Source organism: Rhinolophus ferrumequinum, chromosome 22 (genome assembly GCF_004115265.2).
Source record: "Rhinolophus ferrumequinum isolate MPI-CBG mRhiFer1 chromosome 22, mRhiFer1_v1.p, whole genome shotgun sequence".
NCBI classification, from domain to species: Eukaryota; Metazoa; Chordata; class Mammalia; order Chiroptera; family Rhinolophidae; genus Rhinolophus; species Rhinolophus ferrumequinum.
The window spans coordinates 20660499-20687182 of NC_046305.1; the positions used below are offsets into that span (position 1 = coordinate 20660499).

Sequence of the window (26684 nt, forward strand, 5' to 3'; positions counted from 1 at the left end):
TTTCAGTCAAATTTCCAAATTTCATTTGAAAGCTACAATGAAATAACTTGGCCTCCTGTGCTGGCAGATGATACCTTATAGTCTTGAATATAACATATACTTTTAACGTTTTGTTTGGGAATTAACATAAACTATAACTCATTAGGACATTGTGTTATCATTACAGTTTTGAAAGTCCACATTTTCCAATCAGTCTTCTATATTACCCAACAAAAAAACATGCATGCATATTTTTGAGCTTTGGCTAGTAAGACAGTAACTTGAGGAGCATTTGTAACATGGTGTTTCCCAATTCTGGATGTGGAATTTATATAGACTTTTTTTTCCCCTAGATAGATGGGATATCATAAATCTGCTTTTGGTATGGGGGGGAAAAAAAAGCTAAAATACTACATGGAAACTGCTTTGAGGTAGTAAAATTTGGAGGGATATTTTTTCCTGTTTCCTACAGCAAAATTTCTTAAACTGAGCATGTTCTTAGTCTAATTGGGAAATGTTAATTTTTAAAAAATATCTATCTTTGAAATAAGAACATAGTAACATCTAGAAACTCCATGGATGTGGTTCTTTCCTATTAATAAAAGATTAATTTTAGACTCTATTTGGGAACATGCATTTCTTTCCTCCTTCTGTAAATCTCTTCCAGAATTTGTGTCAAAGAAGGTAAAAAGATATCAACAGCAGTGGGCAGCTGGTACAACTTAGATTGGTACATCTAAGTAAGTGCTAAAAGTCAAAATCATATATTCTTTCCAATGTCTAGCCTTTCTCTTCTGAGTTTTGAGTTTCCATTATTCTTTGTTTTAAGTTAATCCATTATAAAAATGCTGGGAATTTTGAATTATTAATTATTTGAAGCAAGTGCATCAGAGGGCTGGCAACTATACTTTTGGGCCTCCATTCTTACAGTATCTGTTATAACAGAAGAAACTCTCTAAAGAGCATGTGCGCCTTTTTAAATGGGAAAGAATGAATCTCCTATTTTCATTTCCTTTTGATTATTCATGTATTAGGTTACAATCGTTATGTCTTAATCAACTGCCAAATTTCTTTTTCCCCTACTTTAGGAACCATTCTAGCTTTTTAAAGAAAGTATGAGATAAAATTAGAAAGAAGACAAGTTCTAGATTTGCAACTTCATTTCTCCTAAAAAGGAATGAATGTATGAACTACAGGGAGAGAAGGTAACATTTAACTGTAAGGATAACCCCCTTGAAGATAGCTCTGTTATTTCCTGTTTTATATGAGAAGGCAGGCAATACATACATACAAAAAAAAAAATAACTAAAAATTAAAGTTGACATTTTGATAAAACTGGCAAAATTTTTTGTTGTTGTTTATGCTAAAGTAACACAAATTTTTAGTTGGGGAGCATATTTTTTTTAGCACTGACTATGAAGTGTATAGTGCACATTTAAGAGATCTAAATTAAAATGGCAAATACTGTACCATACTTCTGGCCCTATGTACTTTAAAGAGTAAATGTTTTGTACTATCATTTAAATACATTGTTATTTTTTGAACATAGCTAACAATTACTCCATTTTATATGAAAACACACACACACACACACACACACACGCACACACACACTTAGAATCTAATTCCTTTCTTAATTCTTGCTAAGTAGGAAATATCATATGAATATCAAGATTGATTTTAGGATAATTTGTAAAAGCACTATAAATTAGCAAAATATATTTATACTATATGACACAAACTACAAATGGATATCTCACCATTTACACAAATATGTGAAGACTATAATTGGTTTCACTGTTAACTAATTTGCTATAATACAAAATTTAGATACTTAAGGCTGGAACAGATTACAGAAGTTGTAGAAATACCATTCAGTCTTAGCAAATATTTTAAGAGGATTAAATTATCAGCATCTATAATATCCCACTTGGGGACTCTTGAATGTTATTAAAGTTATATAGCTAGAACTAAAATTAACATAATAAAGTGACAGATCATACAAGGATAACTAGACATTGCTATTTGGTTTGAGCATGATTTTCCCCCTTTCCAAATAAGGGGAAATTGTTTATTATTTATTTATTTAAATACTATTAAATAGTATTCATTTATTTAAATATTTATTATTTAAATGGTTACTATTTAGTTAACAACAATATGAGTAGATGGGAAGTAAAGTGGAAATACTGTATATTTAAGCCCTAGAAAATGATCTTAATATATTCACTTGGTTTTAAAAGTTACAACAAAAATATTTATTTAATAATAGAGTTATAAATCTCACTAGTGACACTAGAGTCAGTATTTTTCTCTCCAGGTCACTGTAATAGTCAACTATGAGCAAGATAAAGCAAAGCATTTAATAAATGAGTGTCAAATCAGAATACAGAGGGTGCCAAAAAAATGTATGTACATATTAAGACAGGAAAAAAACTATTAAAATTGTAATAATATATACCGGTAACAAAAGATGAATACAAGTCACGTTTGACTTCTGCAATTGCAAAAGGTGCTCAAAGTGGTTACCATCAGCATCCAGACACTTTTGAGTATAGCGAACTACTGCTTGAGCAACGTTGACCAAAGTGTCCACTTGTATACATTTTTTTGGCACCCCCGGTATATATGTAAAATGTCTTGACTATAAAATCCTATATAAATTTAAAAATGTTACTATCAAAACATAAATGATGTATTACTTCATGAAACTGAAATGGCCATAATAAGAATAACATCATATAAAGGTTTATCATAAATAAAGATTAAAAAGAAAAAACAGAAACAATTGCCTGCTAAGATAGATACTTCTAGATAGCAAACCATGCATGTCAAAATTAAACTGCAATTATGTACCTCAACCACACTGAGACTCAGGCACAGCTGACATTACTATATGATTATATTGTTTATAAGACACACTTCTGAGCATTAAGTGTGTGGACATGAGGCAAAAATGGCACTTTTTAATTCTCCCTTAAATAGCTATTTTGGATACAAATAGCTTTATATTGTTTTATTTTATGTAACAACAGAAACTCATAAAAAACAAAAACAAAAAACCTAAAAGACCCAAACAGAAAACAAAAATTTCACAGAGTCAAATAAGTAAAAACAAAGACATTAACATATTAAGAAAGTACTTTCGAAATCCTAAGAATGTGCCTATTTCCCCAGAAATTGCTGCATTAACGTAATCTATTTAAGGGTTACTTTTTAGATGTGCATAAGAATACTGAAATGTTTGATTATACCTATAAATACTGCATTCTCTTAATATTTATAAGCTGAGATAACGTCCATGTATGTAGCTCACACTATAGATGTAAACCTTGCCACTGTCTCTTCCCTTGAGTGTAGCTTGCACAGTAGCAACCCGGCCATGGTCAACAAGCTCTACCACATAAAGCAGTGCTGCATGCAGCACAGCATCAAATCCTGAGTGCTGTATAGAGAAACATTAGCTCCGCGTTTCCTTGGCGACTCTCCTCAGAAAATCCTTTCACTGGGACAATTTCTTGCACTAGAGTACAGGATTAATGTACTAACCTTTAAGCCACTGAATACTGGAAACCAGGGTTAAATTCTGTAAGTTACAGACTGCGATGGAGGGAAACACAGGCTTTATGTCAATAACAGTAATGCCTACTCCAATAACTGTGTTAGAGCTATAAGTCATAGTTCTAAATGAATTTGAAGCAGCCATTAAAAATACTAAACTTTTAATCAAAAATTTAAATCATGTTTTGAATTTTAAAACAGCTATGATTGAACATTATAAACGAATTTGTCCTGACTCATTCAGAAACTTAGTTCTACAATTACAGATACGCTCAATGCACACCCAGCATCCTGCCTCCCCAGGATCAAGTATTTTTATTTATGAAATGACTGTGTGTGCTGTACAGGCCAAAGAGACGGCTGACATCATCCAGTGAGCACCCTCCCGTGACACTTTCAAATCACGACTGGCTGGGTAATTCTTACGTACTCTAACCCAAACTGCAGAGTCATCTATGACTCAATCTATAATTACATTAGTCTCACATCCCAATGGTACTTGCATAGCATTTTTGGGTTACATATGTTCTCTATGTTGGAATACTTGAAAATATTTTTAAAGGTATACTTATGTGTTTCACTGGGGCCCAATTCTCTTACAGTAGTTAACCTAGGTAAAAGTACTCACTCAACACAAGAGGGCTCAATCAGGAAGAAACAAATTGTAGAACAAACTTAAAACTACACAATTAGTCTGCAGATAGTTCAAGGGTATTTCTAATAGAAAAAATGTTCTGCCACATAATTCAACAAAGCATTCTTATAAATACTGTACTTAAAATGCTATATGTATATATTTTTAAATATCTCTTACGTCTCTTTTATAATACCAACATATATTTTTAGTCAGGTTTCTCAGCATTCAGTGGCACATCTCTTAAGTAAGTTATAATACACTGGAAGTTAAGCATACCATTAATATTTTCAGTACCTGACATTTATCAAATAGAGAATCACTATTACACAGAGAAACCAGAAATATGTAATAGTTTATTCATGTTTTAACCACGAGTCATCAACGACTGATATAGTAAGAATGAACCCAACTGCAGGAATACCAAAACAGAGGCACAGAGCTTCTGTCACCATAGGACTTGTCAAGCTTGTCATCACCATCATTTACTTAGTGCTGAGAACGCGTTATGTGCTGTTCAGGACTCAAAATGCACACAGGCTCAGTATGTCATACCCACAAGTACAGAATAGAATTCCTGGTCAACAGGACTTTGTGAACACAAGAGCCCTTTTTTGATCCATTTCTAAAGGAAGGGAAGAACTATGGTAGTCACCTTTCATGACAAGTTAAATAGTTAATAACAACAAGAACTGCTTATCTTTAATATACCTTGCACTGCTAGAAGCTGCTCCTCTGTGGTCCAACGGGCATTAATTTTCTGATTTGACTACAAAATTAAAGAGAAGTTTCCTAATGAGGATATGAAGACAGACATTTTTCCAAAGTGCTTATTTAATTTTTTTTTTTAAAACTTTTCACCAAATTACAGACATGAGATTACTAAAACTCTGATTTTGGAAGATTCCATTTTTGTAAGGATTAAAAATATATATTCTGAGTTACCCTTTACCCACACAAAAAGATAATGAAAGGGAAATGCACCAATTTGGGAGGATGAATAACATTCACATGTATATTCTAGTCAGAGATATTAAAACTGAGAAGATGTATTAGTTACCTATTTTCTAACACTAATGTTCCTATCACATTACAGATTCTAATTTTAGCCTAGTTTTTTTAAATTAAATTTATTGGGGTGACATTGGTTAATAAAATTATACAGGTTTCAAGTGTACAATTCTATAATACATCATCTGTATACTGCATTGTGTTCACCATCCAATTTCAGCCCAGTTTTAAACTGGGCTAAATTTAAGAGACTTTGTTTTCTTTAGAGAGGATCTGTGACTCAATTTCTGAAGCAGAAAGTGACACACTGTAACAAAATTTTGTTTCCCCAAGACCCCTCATATTCTTCCCAATATTTGTTTTTAAAAAATCCTAAGTTTAGGATTTTTATTATGGCAATATTACAATATTAAACATCTAATCAAATTTCATTAGTATATATTCACTGATGAGTAATCAAGGACTTTTGGCAGTAGACGGAGGGACAGAAATGAGTACACCAGCCTACAGAGGTTTGCAGTACAAACTGCCCAGATAAAGTAGTCTGGTGTGATACACGGACATGCTGGGCAAAACAGAAAGGCTTCCTTTGAGAAGGGGTATTTAGCTCTTATCTTACTCATGGTCTTAGCAATAAGATTTCTACAGAGCACAGAGCTTCTGAATAATACCAACTTTCTTGCCATGAGTGAGGAGGTGTAAGTAAGCATTCAAAAAAAGAATAAAACAAAAATTCAAAATTAAAACAAACCATTACTAGAGAAGAAAGAAAAAAGTAAAATAAGACTTAAAGGAGGGATAAACCTAAAACAGAAAGCACTAAATTCCAGATCATGAGGTATCAATGGGACAGCAAGGCAGGCCAGGCAAAGACAGTGAGCAATCCGCAAGGTTAGGATACTGGTGATGCGGCAAAGGAACAACAATAAAAAGATAAAGAGAGGTATTAGGACATACATTAGCAGTAATAAGAAAACAGTAAACTAAGGCTAGAAAAGTGAAAAGAAAGAAATAAAAAGAAAAAGGAAATGATTAAGGAAAAATTAGAAAATCTGAACATATGTTCCCCACAAAAGAGGAATAACAAGAGCGGAGTAGGAGCTAATATTGAATACATACACAGGTAATTTGATGTTACGTTGGCTGAGACAGGTAGAGAGAAGAGGTCCTTGGTACCCAAGGATAACTGGTACTAGATAGAACTTACTTAAAACAGGTCTAAATATTTCAAACTAAATGGTTAAAAAAACAAAGCGTTGATTACAACTTAATCTGAAATATGAAACTAAAACTAATAAAAATTAGTTCTTAAAAATAGTTAATGAGTTAGCTTATGTTTCATTTTAATTTTTGACATATTGTTTCTGACTATACAATGATATAACATTCTCCAGCTTTGAAATTTACAACACGAGCACAGAATACATCATCTTTGAAGATCTTAAGAAATTTCTCAAAGGCCTCTCAAGTTTTGGTAATCAAATTATTCTTTTATGAAGTGCTTATCTATGAGTCATCATCCTTTTTCCTTCAAATTGTAAATTTTGCTAGATACCCATCTGTCAAGTGTTGCTAGTGATTAAAGCCCTTCTCTCGTACTTTCATAGACTTCATGAAGTTTTGCATCTTTTGCAATGTTTACAATTTCATTTTGGTTTATGCTATATATGCATTGTATCAGCGAGAGAGTAATCGAGCAGGATGTTGAAGTGATGAATGAGGTAGACATAGCAACAGTTAATTTGGGAAAAGTGATGAGTAGAGTCCAATTTTATAAGTGTTCAGTTCATTAGAGAATATTTTGTTTGGCAAGTTTTGCTTCTCCATTCACTCCTCAGATCAATGAGCATTTGGATACTGAGAATCTCCTATAAACTACACTGCAAGTTGTTTTGAGGGGTAAATTTAGAATAGATGTAAAATACAGAGGGTGCCAAAAAAATGCATACAAATTTTAAGAAAGGAAAAAACTGTATTCAAATTGTAATACTCAATATATACCGATAACAAAAGAGGAATACAAGTCATGTTTTGACTTCTGCAATTACAAGAGGTGCTCAGAGTGGTTACCATCAGCGTCCAGACACTTCTGATTATGGCGAACTACTGCTTGAGTATCCTTGACCAAAGTGTCCACTTGTATACATTCGTTTGGCACCCCCAGTATATATGAAGATATATTTATAATACATGTAAAAAACATCTAGAACACTGCCTGAGCAAACAAGTTAAAGTTGATCAATTGATGTTTGTTAAACCTGAAAGGAGGAAACTGGAGGAAAAGGTGTTATTAATGGAAAGGGAACAAAAAATGAAAAAGAAATAACTTGCACTATGAAAACTTATTCTCAGCACACAAGCAAATCAGGAGATGGGATGAACACAAATAACCATTAGGTTGGTGCAAAAGTAATTGTGGTTTTAAAAGGTTAAAAATAAATGCAAAAACCACAATTATTTTTGCACCAATCTAATATTATTAAAATAGAAATGTAAAGATTTAGCATACGGGGATTCAAAGATGAGAGGAAAAGTCACAATGATTGGAATGGGGAAAAAGGCACATTGGAAAGGCTGGAGATTGAGAAGGGTTTAAGAACAGAGTTTCTGAAAGGCAACGATAAGGAAAAGGCATATCATGTATTGGGAACAATAGGATTTGTGTCAGGAACAAGTGAAATAAGCCCGGAAAATTGGTGAAATTTAAACTAAAACACGGTTAGGACCACTTTTAGAAGGGCAGTAAATATCAAGGTTGATGGGTTCACACTAAATTTAATACGCAATATTTCTTGCGGGGGAGGGAAGAGCAGGAGAGGGGAAGGATTATAACCAGAATAAGACTTTAAGCCTAGAGCTGGGAGAAGGGTAATGCTGTTAAGGACTTCAGAAGACATGCTGATTTGGGAGATGTGGGAAGGCAAGGCTAAAATGATGTATTCACCAAAAATGAGGTATTTGGCAGGACATTCAGGTGCAGCGCAGGTCCCACCTGAGGCTAACTCAGATCCATCTATTCAAACACATTTTTAAGGGCCTGGAAAATGTTTATGAGGGAAAACAATGGAGTCATATCTTACTCAGATGTGAAGTTCTAAAATCAGCCTATGAATTGAGCACGAAGGTCCACATAGCCAGGTATTCCGCCAGCACCGGAATGGACCACTGGTTTTGTAGTTAAATCCCAGATGAAGCCTTTGGCTCAAATTTAGGGTAGTATTAAATGAAAAATATAAATACATATTTAAATACTAGAATCTCACTCAGTTCAAGGAGATGCTCACACAGGAGGCATGTGGAAGCTAAAACTGACTAAAGGAACAGTGGATTCACAGTTCCCAGCCTCATAACTGCTCAGTCTGGGGCACACACTCGATAAATGGAGCCAAGGCAGAATCGCCAGCACTATTGCACTTGCTATTACTAAACATTTTCCTTTTAATTTGACTGAATATCTATCTTTGAATTTGTGTCATTTAAATGTACATATGATGTAACTTTAATATAGTGATGAAGATTGTATATTTCCAAAGAGAAGAGAGAGAAATGAATTCTGGGGGTAAAAACTTGGAGAATGTCTATATTTACATATAGAAGGGGAAGTTACAACTAAGTAGGGAACATAACAGTTATAAAAGAGAACATAACCTCTCAGAAATTAAAGGAATAAAGGTTGTCATCTATGTCAAGAGCTCAGAAGAAGGCAAAGGAAATGAGTTAGTAGAGCTGTGGAAACTAGTCATTAGCACCAATGTTAACCTTTAAGAAGACGCTTCAGTGGGAAAATGCAGGGGGTGGAGGTGAAACTGTATGGAATTAAATAGTCTATGTGTGACAAAATTGAAGCAATGGAAGAGGGTAAAGACTAAAGGAGAAAAAGGATCAAAATTTTGTAAACACATAAGATTTCAAGTTACTAATTTTTATATTCTCTTTTAAACACAACAAACTCTCGTAGAGGTTTATTTAACTTAAGGAAAGGACAACTAGAATATATCTAGGAATCTAACACTGTGTGGTAGTTGTGGTTAGCTGGGTGGTACCACTGAGAACATTCTACAGCAAACCCCAGTCTGAAGTACCATTGCTTTAAAAAATAATAAAATATTAATATAAAACAATCTAATATATACTAGTAATAACAAAATAAAAGGCCCCAAAGAGCCTTCTAGAACAATCTATGACAGCCTTAATAAATCCAGCATCTTTACTGCATTCTTTCCCTTATAACTTAATTAGTCTTTACATCTTTCCCATTTTGGTCAGTAGTAGATTTATACTATCTCTGAGTGAGTGGGAAGAGTTAGAAAAGGTCACCAAGTTAAACCTACCCAATGCTAAAAATTCCATCCAACATCCATAATGAAAGAATGTCACCCACGTATGCATGAAAACATCCACGCATGGGGAAATTTCTAGCTTCAAAAAGCACTCCTTTCTGAGTTTCTTTCTTCCTGGATTCATTAATCTCTTTGTCCCCATCTACCTACCTTCACCCAAAACAAATCAAAGCACAACCAAACATCCATCACTCCCCCCAACACTCTCACATACTTTGAAGGAGATACACTAATTTCTACTTCGCAGTATTCTTTAGAGTTATCACTTGCTGTCCATTCCTACAACTAATGCCCAACCCTACCCAATCCCCTTTACCATTTACTTTATCATTCACATGCTTGGTATTTGAGCAGCTGTAAAGTTTCTAAATTATCCTGTATAACACTGACAAGATAACTTTCCTAAAATTAAATATTTTCATTACATCCTTCCCATATTGAAGGAGCTGTAAGGTATTTCCATCTGACTTAATTTAAAAGGCAGACCTCTCAGCTCTCACAGACTTACACTCTGGTCCTTGCTCATTGGTCTCTACCATAAAGAAGCCCCTATTCAACTCAGCCTTGTTAATACCGCTCACACACGGTGTTCATTCGTCCTCTGCATCCAAGTTTGCCTTCCTATGTAGACAACAGACTACTGCAGAAAAGACTGTTTTACGCTTCTATTGAATTCTCAATAGTAGTTATAATTAGCGGCATAATGAGCACATAATAAGTGCTGAAGAGAATACCTGTTGACTGGTTTATTAAAGTGCTTTTATTTTCCCCCACTGGATTTGTATGTTGAATGTACTGCTCAACACCAAACCATTGCTCACAATTCCCTCTGGCTGGCCTTTTTTCGTATGTGTAAAAATCCTACCGATCCTTCAAACCTCAGCTGAAACGTCCCCCCTACGAAGTATCCCCTGATGATCCCAGCAGAATGAATAACGACCACTTGTTTCCGTGTAACACTTTACTCAGACCGTGTTTCCCCGAAAATAAGACCTAGCCAGGCAATCAGCTCTAATGCGTCTTCTGGAGCAAAAATTAATGTTTAAGACTCAGTATTTTATATTATATATCATATTATATTATAAAGACCAGTTCTTGTATTATAGTAAAATAAGATCAGGTCTTGTATTAATTTTTACTCCAAAAGACGGATTAGAGCTTATTGTCCGGCTAGGTCTTATTTTCAGGGAAACACGGTACATCTATCACGTAACTTGAATCAATTTCTCTTACAACATCTAGACTACAAGTTCCTTTTTTCTTAAAAGCAGATGGAAAAATCCATCTCTTCCTCATTTTTATGTGTCCCCCACCTTTCCCAAACACATGCTTCCTGCAGTGCCTAACACAGTGCTTTACATAAAATAACTGATCAATAAATACTTATGGAAGTATGGACTTTTTCACCAAATTTTTCCCTAAATGAAAATAGCAAATACAACCAAATGAGTAAGTAAAGCACCTTAGTAACTGTTTACTTCTACTTGAGTTACATCACTTAGTAGCCTATTGTTTCAAAAGTTAATGAAATTCTTTAGGTTAGAAATCACCTAATCTAAAGGTAAGGGGATAGATAAATCACATGCTTTTTCAAGGTCTTTATTATGCCTGTTAACCTAGTATTTTGAAATATGTGTATCTATTCAGGTTGCTCTCCTGGAAAGGCAACAAATATATGTTGGGTATTTTCTAGATAATAAAACATATACATTTTCAAGTCATATGAGTTCAGTAAATCAACTTCTAAGTAATATTCAAACTTCAATGTATGGATAGTAGAATGTCAAAATTGTGGTGGTTTCATTTTGATTTTTCACAATAAACCAAAAAATGTAATAAATGTTTGATAATTTCTAACCCAGTAACTGCATTTAAATGGGACAATCTATTATACAATTTTGCTATTATATGAAAACTTCCAAAAGTAAGAGGCAGCATGATATTAATCTAGGACATCAACTGGACTCTAAGAATCTGAAATATAGCCAGAGGTTAATTATTTACTAGATGTGTGACCTTGATCAAGTCAGTTAACTTGAGGCCCAGTTTCCTCATGTAAAATAATAGCAATGCTTTATCTACTTCTTTGGATTTATGAGCATCAAATGAGGTGACATATAGGAAAGTTATAAGTGCTACTGCATTTGCACGTCTCACTGTATATAATGTTAATGAATGAGAATATCCTGGAATTTTCTGGAAAATTTGAAATTAGAATTATCATTTCCTTGAAAATTTGGTATACTTTTTCTGGAAAATTGTCTGGGCCTGGTGTTTTCTTAAGAGAAAAATGTTAATAGTGTCTTCATTTTATTTAATGGTTATAAATTATTCAGGTTGTCTTTCTTTTTAAGACAGTTTTGGTAAGACATATTTTCCTAGGAATTTCTAAGTTTTGTTTACATTTTTAAACTTATTGGCATAAAGTTGTTCATGGTATTCCCATAAAGTTTTCAATATCTGCTCTATTTTAACATTTGATTATTAAATTGTATTTTTAAATTATAGGCATTTAAAGTTTTTTGCTTTTGTACATTTTAATACATAATTAAATATGAAATTTCAATACAAAATTTACAATGATTTTTTGTTGCAATAATATAACGAAGTAAATTAGTATTCTTGGTATTATACTGTCTTTAAATAAATGTCACCAGAATGTTTGTCAGTTTACCTGTGGGGCTGGAATGAGGTATTAGTCTATGTATATTTTAGTCTTTTCCATTTCCTAACCTGGAAAGAGATATTCAAAACGAACAGAAACAACTTTCTTCATAACGATTCTTCCTTCCGACAAACTGTAATGAGCGAGATGGCGTATGGTGCGTTAGTTCTGAAGCACTACTCTTCCGCCTCTCTCCCAACCCCTCCCACGTATCTGCAGATATTTCAGTCAACATGTGATTTGGGGCATGGGAGGAAATGTCCCATTAAGATCCAATAAGATTATTTGATTATGACATACACAGAAAGGCCAGTGAAGCATATGAAGTATAACACAGGAGTCTTAAAAAAAAAAAGAAAAAAGATTTTATAATAGGACCTTCTGTAAAAAGACTTGATTGGAATTCATGGGCATTTAAGTACTCCTGTAATTATCACAAATACCAAAAACATTAAGTTTCAGTTGAAATACAAATTTATGGTCAATCTACATCTTGTTTTCAGATTTCGTATTTTCAGGAATACATATACAAGAATGTAAGTTCAGATACTAAAATCCTAATTGGAAATCTGAGCCAAAAGACAAGCATCTTAAATTTGTTAAAATGAGCTCCTTTTTTGGTGATCATCTTCTTGCTGTGTTACCAATTCATTCACACAAGTAGAAAAGGGCTTTGAGCAAACACTGCTGTAGAACAAGAAATGTACCGGCTTGTTCATCAATGACCTTCTTCTGGTTTCACACGCACTGGACCTACTTGTATAGCTATATTCCCTAATTACTTTGCTTGAAATGAATTGCTAAGGGCAGGAAAGAAATGATTTAACTGAAATCATTAGCCAAGTCTCTCAAGACTATCTAAATGACAAACAGACATAACAAGGTATCCATACTATTAAACCTTCACAGTATTAACAACACATGTGACCAAAGTAGTGGCTGAACACTGGATAACTCAAAGAACAAGGTTTCACCAGTTAGCCACATATATTCTTCATAACGTACCTCAGGAGGTTTGAATTCTTCGATTCCACCTTCCATTTTCTGTTTAAGTGCACTGTTTACTTGCTTAGCATTCTGAACCTTCAACAAAATAAGCCAAAATGTGAATCAGATCATGTACTTAGGTGAATTTTTGAGCTCTCAATAAAAAGGATATATACCAAAACCCTTTTAATTTTATTTCAGGATAGCTGGTATACATATGAAGTACGTGGGTAAGTACTCAGGTAGCTAGGTACAGTTTTTTGCTGACAAAAATCACATATAAGCAAATGCAAAACTCGTACTATGCTTAAATTGTTCCCTAGTGTATCAATTGTGTTGGAACAAATTCATGTTTTCAAAACAAGTGTTATAGCACAACTGACTCTATTTTAACCATTGTACAGGTGAGGAAGGTAAAGCAGAGAAGTTAAGAAACTTTCCCAAGACTACAGACATAGAAAGTAGAACCTGAATTTGAATTATGCCAAGTTTTTAACTACTATGCCATTAGCAATACTGTTAATCTCAACCTAGAATACTAAAGGTTAGGATTTTTGTGTGTTCATTCACTATTTTTGTTTTTTTGTTTGTTTGTTTTTTTAGTATGGACAATCAAATATTTATGTGATTTGTGATTTTTTTTTTCTTCAGAGATCTTAAAAACACATCTAAAATGTGTAAATCTAAGTTGGTCCAAATGTGGTTAGTTGATCAGCCATGTTAGATAGATATACAGAGAGAAAATATAAAAGTCTCAGTCCTTCAGGATTTCAGAGAGTAGTGGGGAGATGAATAAATATAAAAGTATGATACATGTTAAAACATCTAAGCTAGACTTGGAGAGAAAGAGAACAAGAGAGTAAGTGTGTTTGTATATGTGTTAACGGGTGTGGGTGGTAGCGAAAATTAAGTTTTCCAGAGATGACACCAAAATCGAGTTTTCAAGGATTAACAAGAATTAAGCAGGCAGACAAGGCTGCGGAGGGAATGCCTTCCAGGCAGGATACATGTAGGAAGGCGGGAAAGCCCTCAAGCGTGGGCAGTTAGGCTGGGACCAAAGAATTTTAATTTTGTCTAAAGACTGAAGGATAACTAAAGGATTTTTAAACAAGGGAGCAACATAACCATATTTGTCTTTTAAAAAGAGAATTCCAGTAGTAATTTGGAGAATAGCATGGGGTGAAAAGGATGGAAACTAATCAATTTAACAATCCAAGTGAGGAATATTGAGGACTTCAATTAAAAGAGGAGGAAGGAAGGAATAGTGGTAGTGGTACGTAGAGATGGGTTAAAGAAATAACTTGGAAATAATATTAAGATGTCTTTGTAAACACCTGACTGCAGATAATTAGGGAGAAGGACGAATCAAGGTTAACTCTTTGGTTACTGGCTTAAGTAACCAAGTGTATGACGTGCTAGTCTCCAAGACAGGGAAAGCAAAAAGAGGCACAGATAACTAGAGTGGGTATGGAAGATTTCAGTTGGACATTTACATGAGATGTGTCTGGAATACGTATAGAAATACAATTTGTAAACCCAAGAATGCAAACATTTACTATGTTACACATCAAATAAATAACCAGGAAAGGAGCTCAGAGCTTTAAAATAATTCCTTTATAAAAATCAATAAAAATGGTCTATAAGTGAAGTCAACAGTGTTGAGGACAAAGTATGAATACATGTGACTGAATATATTTTATTCCTTCATTATTTAAAAAAATTTTGAGCACTTTTTAAATGTTACAGGCAAAGCATTTTAGAAGTCTTCTAAAGAGAAGGAGTGCTTGGGTTAGGAAGATGGGAGTCTTGCACACATTCGTGGTTCAACTAAAGGTGAAGCCTTCAATATCAAATATAATATATACGTATATTCAAGAGCCTAGTCATAAAAGTCCAAAGAAAGAAGTGGTTGTCAGTGTCAAATATTACTGAACAGCCAAGAGAAATAAGAATCAAGAAGACATGAGACCTGGCAACTTTTTCATAAATAATCTTAAAATAGCTTTTTCAGTGGTAGAACTGGAATGGGGTGTGGGGCAGAAACTGGACTGGGAAGGCTCAGAGAACAACGGATAGTAAGACGGCAGAGAAAGCTAATGTGGTATAGTCAGAAAATTTGCTGAAGATGAAAAGAGAAACACAGGATCATTTTGGGTAACCAGGGTCAAGGGACGAAGAAATTTGAATGTTTGGGATAGAGAGAAACTATCTGGGTCCCACACTATACTGTTGCAAGGTTCTTACATTTTATGTGAAATGACCTAATATTAACTCAAAGGATGCATATTGTAATCCCTAGAGCAACTACTAGAAAAAGAAAGAAAAAAAAAGGCAGAGATATAGCTGGAAAATGTAAATATGGCCATGTTATACCTCTCTTTAAAATCCTTCAGTAGTTTCCTAATTCATGATGAACTTCAAATTTCTTTTTTCTTTTTAATAAATTTTATTGGGGAATACTAGGGAACAGTGTGTTTTTCCAGGTCCATCAGCTCCAACTTGTTCTCCTGCAACCTAGTTGTGCAGGGCACAGCTCAGCTCCAAGTCCAGTCGCCGTTTTCAATCTTTAGTTGCAGGGGGCACAGCCCACCACCTCATGTGGGAATTGAACCAGCAACCTTGTTACTGAGAGCTCGCGCTCTAACCAACTGAACCATCCGGCCGACCCCATCAAATTTCTTAACAAGACCTTCTTATGAAATCCTGTCTACCTCTGCTATAACCTGCTGAAGGCAAGTAGAAATGAATGAAGAGCCTTAAAATGAATGATCTTGATCCCAGCAGTACGTACTCTAAATAGATAACGTTGACAACAATGTGCAACATGGAACTAAAGAGCAAGTGGACAGCAAGGAGCATCAACAACAGTCACTGTCAGACAAGAGGTGATAAGTGCCTGGACAAGGGCAGTAGTGATGGGATTAAAAATAAGGGGTTAGATTTAAAGAACATTTCAGAGATAAACCTCACATAACTTGGTTTCCACTCGGGTTTGTGTGTTGGGGGAGTGATAATAGCAAGGGATGAATCAAAGATGCTTCTGATGTTCTGACAGGGAACAGAAAAAAATCTTTTGAGTGTTAGATGAAATGTCTAGCGGGTAGCTGGAAATATAGCTATAGCGCTTGGGAGAAAAGTCACAGCTTAAGAAGTCAATTCAGAAATCACTGGCATGTAGTGTAGGTTGGTTGATACAGACCAAGAAAGTATAGACTTAGAAGAGTACCTAGATCTAAGCGATAGAGTAAACAACAGAAACAAATAAACAAATAAAGGACAAGAAGACAGAAAGGCCAGAGACCTAGTAACAACCATTAATTGAGTACTTACTATGTATCAGCCACTGTTGTATGCACTTATATTATCTTGTTTAATTCCTCCTAGCCATATTATTATCCATATTTCAGGAAGTTGAGAGAAGTTAAGCAGCTCCCCTAAGGTTACACAGGAAGTAGATGGGGTAGCCAGGATTGGAACCCAAGTTCACTGACTCCCGACTCTGACTCTTAACCCCTAACTGATCACGATGATTATACTTTTACAAAACTACTGCTGGTGATAATGATGACAATGAAGAGAGCAGCCATTATCCACTGAGCCTTCAAAATGTGCCCAATATTGCTAAACAATCTACATATATCCTCTCAAATAATTCCCAACAACTTGTAGGAAAAGTGTGATTATTATCTCCAGTTTCACGCGTATACAATTGAAGTATAGAGAGATTCTATTATTTCCCAAGATCACAAGGCTAACAGGTAGAAACACTGGGATTCAAATCTAGAATAGACAGATGCATCTTACTATCTGGAAACAAGGTAAATTTTAAAGAATGAAGCTTATGTAAATGGGGGGGGGCTGAGAAAAAGCTGCAAAAAAACTGAGTTTACTGAGATAAAAGTGGATAAGCAAAATGGACAGAATCATTAAAAGTATGATTTTTATAAAATACCTGACGTTTTAAAGAGATCAACTCCATGTCCAGTTGCCTCAGGATGGTGTTGGCTGCATTGGGACTACAGGAAACAGCTACCACATCTTCCTGAGTTAAATACATGCCTTTAGGTGGACGGCATTTAGAACGCTGAGAATGATGGCGGTGTTGCAAACTCTGATACTCTCTCCTTCCAAGTCCAATCTTGCTAGTTTGGACAGGTTGTTCAGTATTACCCTAGAAGAATAAAGACAGAAATAACAGGTCATTTAGTTTTTACACATGTGTAAGTTGAAAGCAGTCTATTACTAGTAGAAAACAGTACTATTACTATCTGCTGCACTAAGTATACCTAAAAAATACTTCTAACCAATTATATTATGTACGAGTACACACACACACACACACACACACACACACACACACACACACACGGCACTCATCAATTGGGGAGAAATAAGCACATAACATAATGTATCCTTAATTAATCCACTCAATAAAATGTTTGGTTTCTACACCCAGAAGACTATAAACAAAAGAAAAACTAAGTTAGACTCTAAACTATTCCTGTTTGCTTCAAGATGGGATATATTTTTTCTAAGCAATAAAGGGGGAAAAGAACACCATAATGTTAAGTACAAAGTTTTTTGAGGAAGTAAAAAAGGGGTAAATCAGGAATTATGAAAAGTGGCAGATTAGACAGCTGGTGAAAAAAAGAGGTGACATTTCATCCTCATTTTAGAGTTGTTGAAAAAATATGCCTCCAAACATTACAAAGGACACAGAATTATCTTAATCATGACATTTCTAAACTCCAAGTCTATTTATCTGTGAAAAAACAGAATGTGAATTTGCTTTTTGGAAGACATTAAGAAAGGTCTAATGATGACCATGAACTCTTAAGTAGGATTTCATTATTAGTTGCAATATTCTTAAAGTGTGATATAAAAATACAATGTTATTCTGTGCTTCTGAGACAGGAATCCATTAGAAACTGTGTCCATTATGTTGAAGGGTATTTCAATGAATAAATAATCCAATTCTTTAGAAAAGGAACTCTGAGTAAAAGTCATAAAACAACTGTATAATAAAGCATAATCCACTTCGTTGCTTGAAATCCACCTCAAAGCCACACACGCTGAGAATGACGGCGGTGTTGTAAACCGCCAGATCTGACGTTCAGGGAAACTCCTCCCAGCATAGCACTCCTAAAATGGCTGGATCAAGTATTTTTGAAAAAACTCTTTTAAAATTCATTTCTGAGCAGGAGGGAAGTGAGGAAATTCCTCAGAGACCAGAAATGATGAGAAAGCAGGAATCCAGAGGGATGAGCAAGTATGTAGGAATTGGCATCTGCCTAAAGTCCAAACTTTAAAGAACAGGTACAGGGCATAGTAGATAAAGCCAGACTCTGGAAGGGGATTTCATCATTGTACAAGCAGAACAAATACCCCTGCCCAGCAGGGGGAGAGCATGAGTAAAGGGAGTCACGTCTACCTTATCCTTGGCTGAATGGAAAAGAAACCCAAACAAGGCTCCCCGGAGAATCCCTAACCGGAGGCCTACATTCAGGCAGTTTTGGGGACTAAATTTCTATGACCTGTCTCGCCTAAAAATCCCCAAATCAAAAATTTAAAGTGTCTCAGGTTGGTAGGGCTTTCAGACACTTAGCAGAAGTAAACTGTCCTAGAAGAATGCACTTTAAACCCAGGTCTCAAGAATGTCCCAGGTAGGTTCCATGGAAAAGGAGCTCACAACACAAACTGCTATGTAAGCCCTGTGAGTGAGAAAGAGAAGCAAACAACAGAATTATACCTGCAAAGACTGAAGATATTAGCATTGCTAAATAAAGATAATACAATAAATGTGTTATATGTGTACAAAGAAACAAAAGGCAATTAAAAATATGGACTATTCTTATAAGGAATAAGAGTCTGTCAAAAACTGAACAAGCAGATGTGCAAAGGAACCAAACAGAACATCTAGAAATAAAAAATATTAGAAACAAAATTAGAAACTCAATGGATGGGCTACTTACCAGATTAGATAGAGCTCAAAAGAAAATTATTGACTTAGAATGTACATATGAGAAAAAGACCCACAATGCATATAGAAAGACAAATAGAAATATGGAAAGACAAAAAGATGGAAAATATGAGTGGTTAATAGATACGTAAAAGTCCATTATATTTCTAAGGAAAGAATAGAAAGAATGAGGAACAAGCAATATTCAAAGAAGCAACAAATGAGAATTTTATAGAACTTAAGACATAGAAATCAGAAAATAAAATGAATCCAAAACAAGTTTTAAGAAAGAAATCTATACTCAGATACATCAAAGTGAAACTACTAAGAGCACTGAAGACAAATTAATTACCTCCAAAGAATGACAATTAGACAGACTTCTTTACAGCAATGAGAGAAATCAGAAGCAGTAGAATAATATCTTCAAATAATAACTATGAGTCAACCTAAGAGTCGAACCCGAGTAAAAATAAGGTTTCAAGAAGGGCAAAACAGACATTTGGACATTATGAAGCTGGGTTTATAACCAACAGACCCTCCATAAATTAACTTGTAAAGGGTATACTTCAGGAAAAAGGGGAATTATTTTCAAAGAAAGGTCTATGATTTAAGAAAGAATGGTAAGCAAAATAAATTTTAAACATGTGGGTAAATCGAAATAAACACCAACACTATGTTTAATTTGAGAAATTTAAAACAATATGAAACTAAAACTGGACAAAAGCAGCATATAAATCAAGAAGGTAGTGGATAAAGTCAAAGCATTTTAAGGGCCTTGCGTTAACCAGAAAGTCATTTAAAAACACCGATATTATACTTTAGGTTAAACATGCAGGACAAAATTTCCATAGTACACATAATAGAAATATAGAAACATCTTAAACTAGTAGAAAGGAAAAAAATGGGACGAGTGATGGATTCTTAATAAGCAGATCAACAACAAAAACCACTCTAGCAAATAAGCAGGCAGTTAAGAGAGTATAGATTTCAATCACAGAACTGACAAGCTGCAATTAAAAAGACACATACAAAACCTTGTAACCAGTAATTGAGAGTTTATATTCTTCTCAAGCACACATGAAAAAACATTTATGAAAATTCCATAGTGTAGGCTTGGAGGTTTTAAAATATGTCATCAAATTCCTCAACATTCCAGCCATTGAGAATGGGGGGGGGGGTCTACCCTCTCCCTTTGATACTGGACCAACTTTAGTAACTCACGTATAACAGAACACAATAGAAGTCATGCTGAGTAACTCCCAAGGCTAGACCAGAAATGGCTGGGTGGCTTCCACTTAGTGCTTTGGGGATGATTCCTTTGGAGAAACAAGTCCGTGGTAAGAAGTCAGATTACTCACAGACCAGCAGGCTGGAGAGGAATGCTGGCCAACAGCTGGCATATCAACTACCAGTCACGTGAGGGAGTCAAAAACCTTCAGTAACATCCTACTTGATGTTGAAACATAAAAATCATTCTTTCTAAAATCAGGAATAAGATAAAAATATCTGCTATCATAACTGCCCTTCAACGTTATAATGGTGCTTCTAATCAGTTCAGTAAGGGAGGAAATACAGGTACGTAAGAATTGAAAAGACATAAAACTGCTATTATGTTCTGATAATATAAATCTCTACATAAAAAACACAAAATAATCTACAAATAAATCGCACAAAAATTTAATTTCTTCCCAGTTTATATGTAGATTCAGTGGATCATCTGGTAGGGCTTTCCTAGGCGTTTGACAAGCTTGAAGAGCAAAGGTCTAAGAACAGCCAAGTACTTACTCCTTCAGAACCACCACCAAGCAGTGGGACTTACCCTAGCAGCTATCAAAGCTACAGTAAGTAAGACATTGTGGGACTGACAAGGGATATTTAACTGACAAAAGTAGAGAGCCATGCATATACAGAAACCTCATATATGATAAAGCTGACATTACAGACCAGTTGAAAGAGATGAACTCACTTTTATATTAGAAAACAAATACATAAAAATGGAAATCTACCTCACAGCATGAACAAAATGTAATTACTGATAGATCAAGTACTTTCATGTGAAAAGTAACTTTAAAACTTAAAATATAAAAATACTGAAATTTAAATATGTATATGCTTTTGATGAAATCTGTTCATCAAAATCATGTAGAGAATTAAAAGCTAAACCAAAAACTATTAAAAGATCTTTTAACACATTTAACCAAAAGATTTGAATCAAGAATATAAGGAATTCATTAATAAAAACATTTTTATATGTTGTCTTTAAAAAAAGACAAAAACAACGTAATTGCAGTAGGTAAAACAAACAAAAACAAAAAATACCACATACATACAAATAAACATTAAAAAAATAGAAAATGAACAGATGGAAAAATATTTAGCCTCATTAGTAATCTGATGAATGAAATTGAGAACACAATGAAACACCATTGCATACTACCAGATTTGTAACATTTTAAAAGTCTCATCATATCACATATTAGTAAGGAAGGTGATACTGAGTACTCTTACAGCCCAATGGAAGCAAATCAAATATGGAAAATGGTTTGCCATTACCTAGGAAGTTGAACATGGTTCTAAAGTAGTCCCCCCTTACCCGTAATTTCACTTTCTGAAGGTTGCTACCCACAGTCAACTGCAGTCCAAAAATATTAAGATGAAAATCCCAGAAAACTTCATAAATTTTAAATTGCTTGCCATTCCGAGTAGGGTGACAGAATCTTGCACTGTCCTGCTCCATCCCACCAGGGACATGAATCATCGCTGTGTCCGATGTGTCCACTGTCCACACTACCTGCCTGTTAGTCACTCAGTAGCCATCTCAGTTATCAGATTGACTCTCCCGGTATCGCAGTGCTTGTGTTCAAGGAACCCTTATTTTACTTAATAACGACCCCAAAGTGCAACAGTAGTGATGCTAGCAATTCTGGTATGCCAAAGAGAAGCCATAAAGTGCATCATTTAAGAGTAAAGGTTGAAGTTCTACAATTAACAAAGAAATAAAATTGTATGCTGAGGTTGCTAAGATCTACAGGAAGAACAAATTTTCTATCCATGAAATTGTGAAAAAGGAAAAAGAAATTCGTGCTAGTTTTGCTGTCACACTCAAAACTGCAAGAATTATGGCCACCGTGGGTGACAAATGCTGAGTTAAGATGGAAAAGGTATTAAATTTGTGGGTGGAAGACACGAACAAAAAACACGTTCCAGTTGACCATAACGTGTTGCGGCAGAAAGCCCTGAACTTATATGAAAACTTCAGCAAGGGGTCCCCTGAAATGAGCGACACTGAGCCATTTACTTGCAGGAATAGGTTTGGACTGAAAATTATAAGAATTATTGGAGATGCTGCATCTGCCAATGAAGAAGCTGCTGCCATACTTCCGATAGTTAAAGAAGCTGATTAAGGAGAAAGGTATGTAGGAGGTGTGATCCAAAAGTATGGTGAATGTTTAAATTTAAAAAATGTTATTACAGTAAAAGACACATTGCCATTAATCCTCCTCAAAATACTCCCCGTTGCTTCGAACACACTTATCTCATCGTTCTTGCCACTATCTGCAGCAGTTCTTAAAGTCCTCTCTTGTGTTTTTAGTTGCACTGTCATGGCTGCCTCGATGTCCTGAATTGATTCAAAACATTTTCCTTTCATGGTCATTTTTACTTTGGGAAGGGCCAGAAGTTGCACAGTGCCAGATCCAGTGAATAAGGTGGATGAGGACACACCGTAATGTTTTTATTTGACAGAAATTGCTGTACCAGAAGCAATGTGTGACACAGTGTTGTCATGATGGAGAATGAACTAAAGGCACTGACGAAACAGGACTTCCAGAAGTGCTTCAGAAAGTGGCCAAGAACGATGGGTAAGGGTGTCTTTTGAGGGGGGATTAATGACAATATGTCTTTTACTATAATAATTTTTTTTAATGTGAACATTCACCGCATTTTTCAATCACACCTTGTTATGTATAGAAGAAACATATTATATACAGGGTTTGGTACTATCTGTGCTTTCAGGCATCCACTGGGGGTCTTGGAACATACCCCCCATGCATAAGGGAAGAATACTGGACCCTAAAACAGAATAATTCCACTCCAAACAATCATAGGGTATTGTTACACAATAAGTCACTGTTGGCATTCTGGTGGAACAATCTGTGTTATGCATTTCAGAAGAGCTGGCATCCCTCTCCACTATATACCAGTGGTACCTTACAATCCCTGTAACAACGAAAAACACCTCCATAATTTCTAAATGCCCCTTACAGGGGCGATGCTAAACCTAGTTGAGAACCTCTATCCCATGAAAACTCTTATATATGTGTGTGTATCCAGGATATGTTCTTATCAGTATTGTTCATAACAACAAAAACTAGAAATGCTGTCCATTGGTAAAAGAGTGGATAAGCTGTGCCGTATGTATACAATGGAACGCTATAATATAGCAATAAAATGAATTGCAAAAATACATTGGACAAAAACAAAATGCAGGTAGCTGAAGAATACATATGAGTCCATTTAAATAAAATTTGAAATGGGCAAAATTAAATGCGAGTTGCTCAGAGGTACACACATGTGATAAAACTATTTAAAAAAGGAACTGTATAACTGATAAATTTCAGGATAGAAGTTCCCTCTGGAGAGAAGGGAGGAGGGGGTGCAATTACGGAAACACACACAGAACTTCTATTTCTTAAGCTGAGTGACAGACACATTAGTGTTTATTTTATTATTATTTAAACTGTACATACTCTATGGTATGTGTGGTTCCTAATTTTTAAGTTAAAAAAAACCTTCTATATAATGTGTCAACAACATGAAGCAGCTGTAAAGATCTGTGTTAAAGGCAATAATAAAGTATCATTCTCTGCCTGATGTCCTTGTCATTTGTGAAAGAGCAGAGAAATGAATGAAGTTGCTGACATGCAGTGCGACCCTGGACCACAACATGCAGTATCGTTTTAACACTTTTTAACTTATACTCTCCTCACATTATTTGCTAATAGGATGAGATCACAGGCAAACAAAAGACCAAACTTGTATGTGTCATCTTGCATAACTGGATAAAACAATATTCCACATGTATACACTGTTCTGTATAACTAAATCCAAATCCTAAATTTCTCGTATTTGGGGCCGGCCCCATGGCTCAGGCGGTTGGATCTCCATGCTCCTAACACCGAAGGCTGCCGGTTCGATTCCCACACGGGCCAGTGGGCTCTCAACCACAGTGTTGCTGGTTCAACTCCTCAAGTCCCTCAAGGGATGGTGGGATCCGCCCCCTGAAACTAAGATTGAACACGACACCTTGAGCTGAGCTGAGCTGCCGCTGAGCTCCTGGATGCTGGATGGCTCAGTTGGTTGGAGCGCGTCCTGTCAACCACAAGGTTGCCGGTTCGATTCCTCGACTCCTGCAAGGGATGGTGGGCTGTGCCCCCTGCAACTAACAATGGCAAGTGGACCTGGAGCTGAGTTGTGCCCTCCACAACTAAGATTGAAAGGACAACAACTTGACTTGGAAAAAGTCCTGGAAATACATACTGTTCCCCCATAAAAGTCCTGTACCCTTTCCACAATAAAATCTTTAAAAAAAAAAAAATCTCTCATATTTGTACAGTAAGTTTATAATTATAATTAATTTGACTGAATGCTTACTATGTACCAGGTCTTGTAGATAAGATATAATTCTTGCTCTCAAAGAGTTTACCACCCAGGGGTAGGAGGTGGGGAAGAGGAGAGACTATAAGTAAACAAGTGCCATTCAGCTCAATGAGTACTGCAATAGATTTAAAGAAAAATAAGGAAGTGGTCAATTCCAGACAAGGCACAGGAGACTTCATACAGAGGCTATATTTTACAGAATTATGAGGAATTTCCTAGGCAGATTTGGGAAGAAAGGGAACTCCAGAAAAAAGGGACTAACATAACCACAGGACAAAATTCAGGAAACTAAAAGACTTATTTAAAACACAATTAGTAATTAGAAACATGTGGGGTGGGATGGGGAAAACGTTTTTGTTTTATTTTCTAGACAAAGCCATCGAAGGGTTAAGAGCAGTAAATTTGGCTTTAAAAAGATTGCTTTGGCAACAGGGTAAAGAATGGACGGGAAGGTGTGGTGTGGAGAGTCTGGAGGCATGGAAATACGATAGAAAGTTTCAATAATTCAGAGATGAGAACCTAAAAATAAAGGAAGCAGAAGAACAAAGAGAAAAAGACAAAATTTCGTTGAGAGAATTTAAAAAGCAATGATAAAATGAATACAGTAATTAAAAGTCACTAAAATTGAGACACAACAGTTAAAAAGGTAAACAGGAATCATAGAATGGTGTTACAAAAATCAAAGAGATTTTCAGGAAGAAGGGAAGGGTCAATAACTTGAAATGATATAGAAAGCACAAGTAGAATTTAATGAATAATCAATCAGTCCCTGGATATGGCAGGCAGGTCACTGTTGACCTCTGTCAGCAGTTTCAGGGAAGTGAAGGGACAGAAGCCTAACTGAAGCAAACTGAAGAGTGAAATAGTGCTAAGGAGTACAGCTTTTTCTATATTGGTTGACAGTTATGCTTTTAAATGGGAGACATGTGCATCCCACTGAGCTGTAATGCTAAGGATGAAAACATGGCATAGAGAAGGGACGACTGATGGGAGAAGTCCTAGAAGTGATATGAAGAGATGGACAGGCTCAAACAAGCAGGGAAATTATACAGACCAAGGGAAGGTACTTTTCTTAGGGTGAGAGGGAGGCATTCTGGCACTGACTGTTCACTAAACATTACTGAATATCATTTCATATTGCCAGATTTGTAACATTTTAAGTCTAATCATATCAAGTATTGGCAAGGAAGTGACAATGAGTACTGTGTGTGGATGAAAAAAAAGGGGTTCTATGGAAAGTAACCTTACAAGGTGATCTGATCATAAACTCCAAAATGGGCAGGTCATGGTGGGTTATCACTTCCCAGGCCTGTAACTTCTTGAGTGAAATTATTAAGCAAGTCTTGTTCACTGTTCTTGTGCATGGAGGTTAACACACCTTTGAGATGTCCGAATACCCCTTGAAGGCATAACCACCCTTAAGAAAGCACATAATCTTGTTAACTATCTTCTAATCTGATCCTTGCCTTGCTTGCTCCCACCTACAAAGTCACCTTCCTTTCTTCCCTTCTTAATTTCAAATGCATAAACGAAGCAGCAGAACTTATTCTTGGGAGCATTCGAGATCTTGCTTCCTGGCATATGTCATCAGTTTGGCTCATGTAAACTCTTCTAAAACTTCTCTACAGGTCTGGACATTTCTCGCGTGTACATGTCTGAAGTGCTACAAGGGATACAAGATGTACAATGTAAGTCAGCCTGACTTCAATGAGTTCACAGCTTAGTGGGAAAACACAATAATTTTAATGTAATATCCTAAATGAATACACTCAGATGAAAGGGTGGTATGGTAGCAAAGGTTAGCGGAAAGACTGCAATTTAAGGGAATTCCTGCTTTGATATTTTTTCTGCGAAACAGAAGGTGAGGTTATCTGCTACACTTTGGGGGAG

The 26684-nt window shown here is 35.4% G+C and overlaps 1 protein-coding gene across 7 annotated transcripts in view; it reads right to left on the reverse strand.

Annotated features, from left to right (window-relative positions):
• Positions 1 to 26684, reverse strand: part of RCOR3 (REST corepressor 3) — a 50611-nt gene that overhangs the window by 6816 nt on the left and 17111 nt on the right. For 3 of the 7 annotated variants that reach the window (XM_033092640.1, XM_033092645.1, XM_033092641.1), the window contains 4 exons: positions 17130 to 17348; positions 13196 to 13273; positions 4886 to 4943; positions 3529 to 3579 (listed from right to left, as the gene is read on the reverse strand). In XM_033092640.1, coding sequence (XP_032948531.1) covers positions 3529 to 3579; positions 4886 to 4943; positions 13196 to 13273; positions 17130 to 17348 — 406 coding nt within the window. The remainder of the gene's footprint in view (positions 1 to 3528; positions 3580 to 4885; positions 4944 to 13195; positions 13274 to 17129; positions 17349 to 26684) is intronic. The other 4 variants (XM_033092643.1, XM_033092646.1, XM_033092642.1 and 1 more) reach the window with 2 other exon arrangements.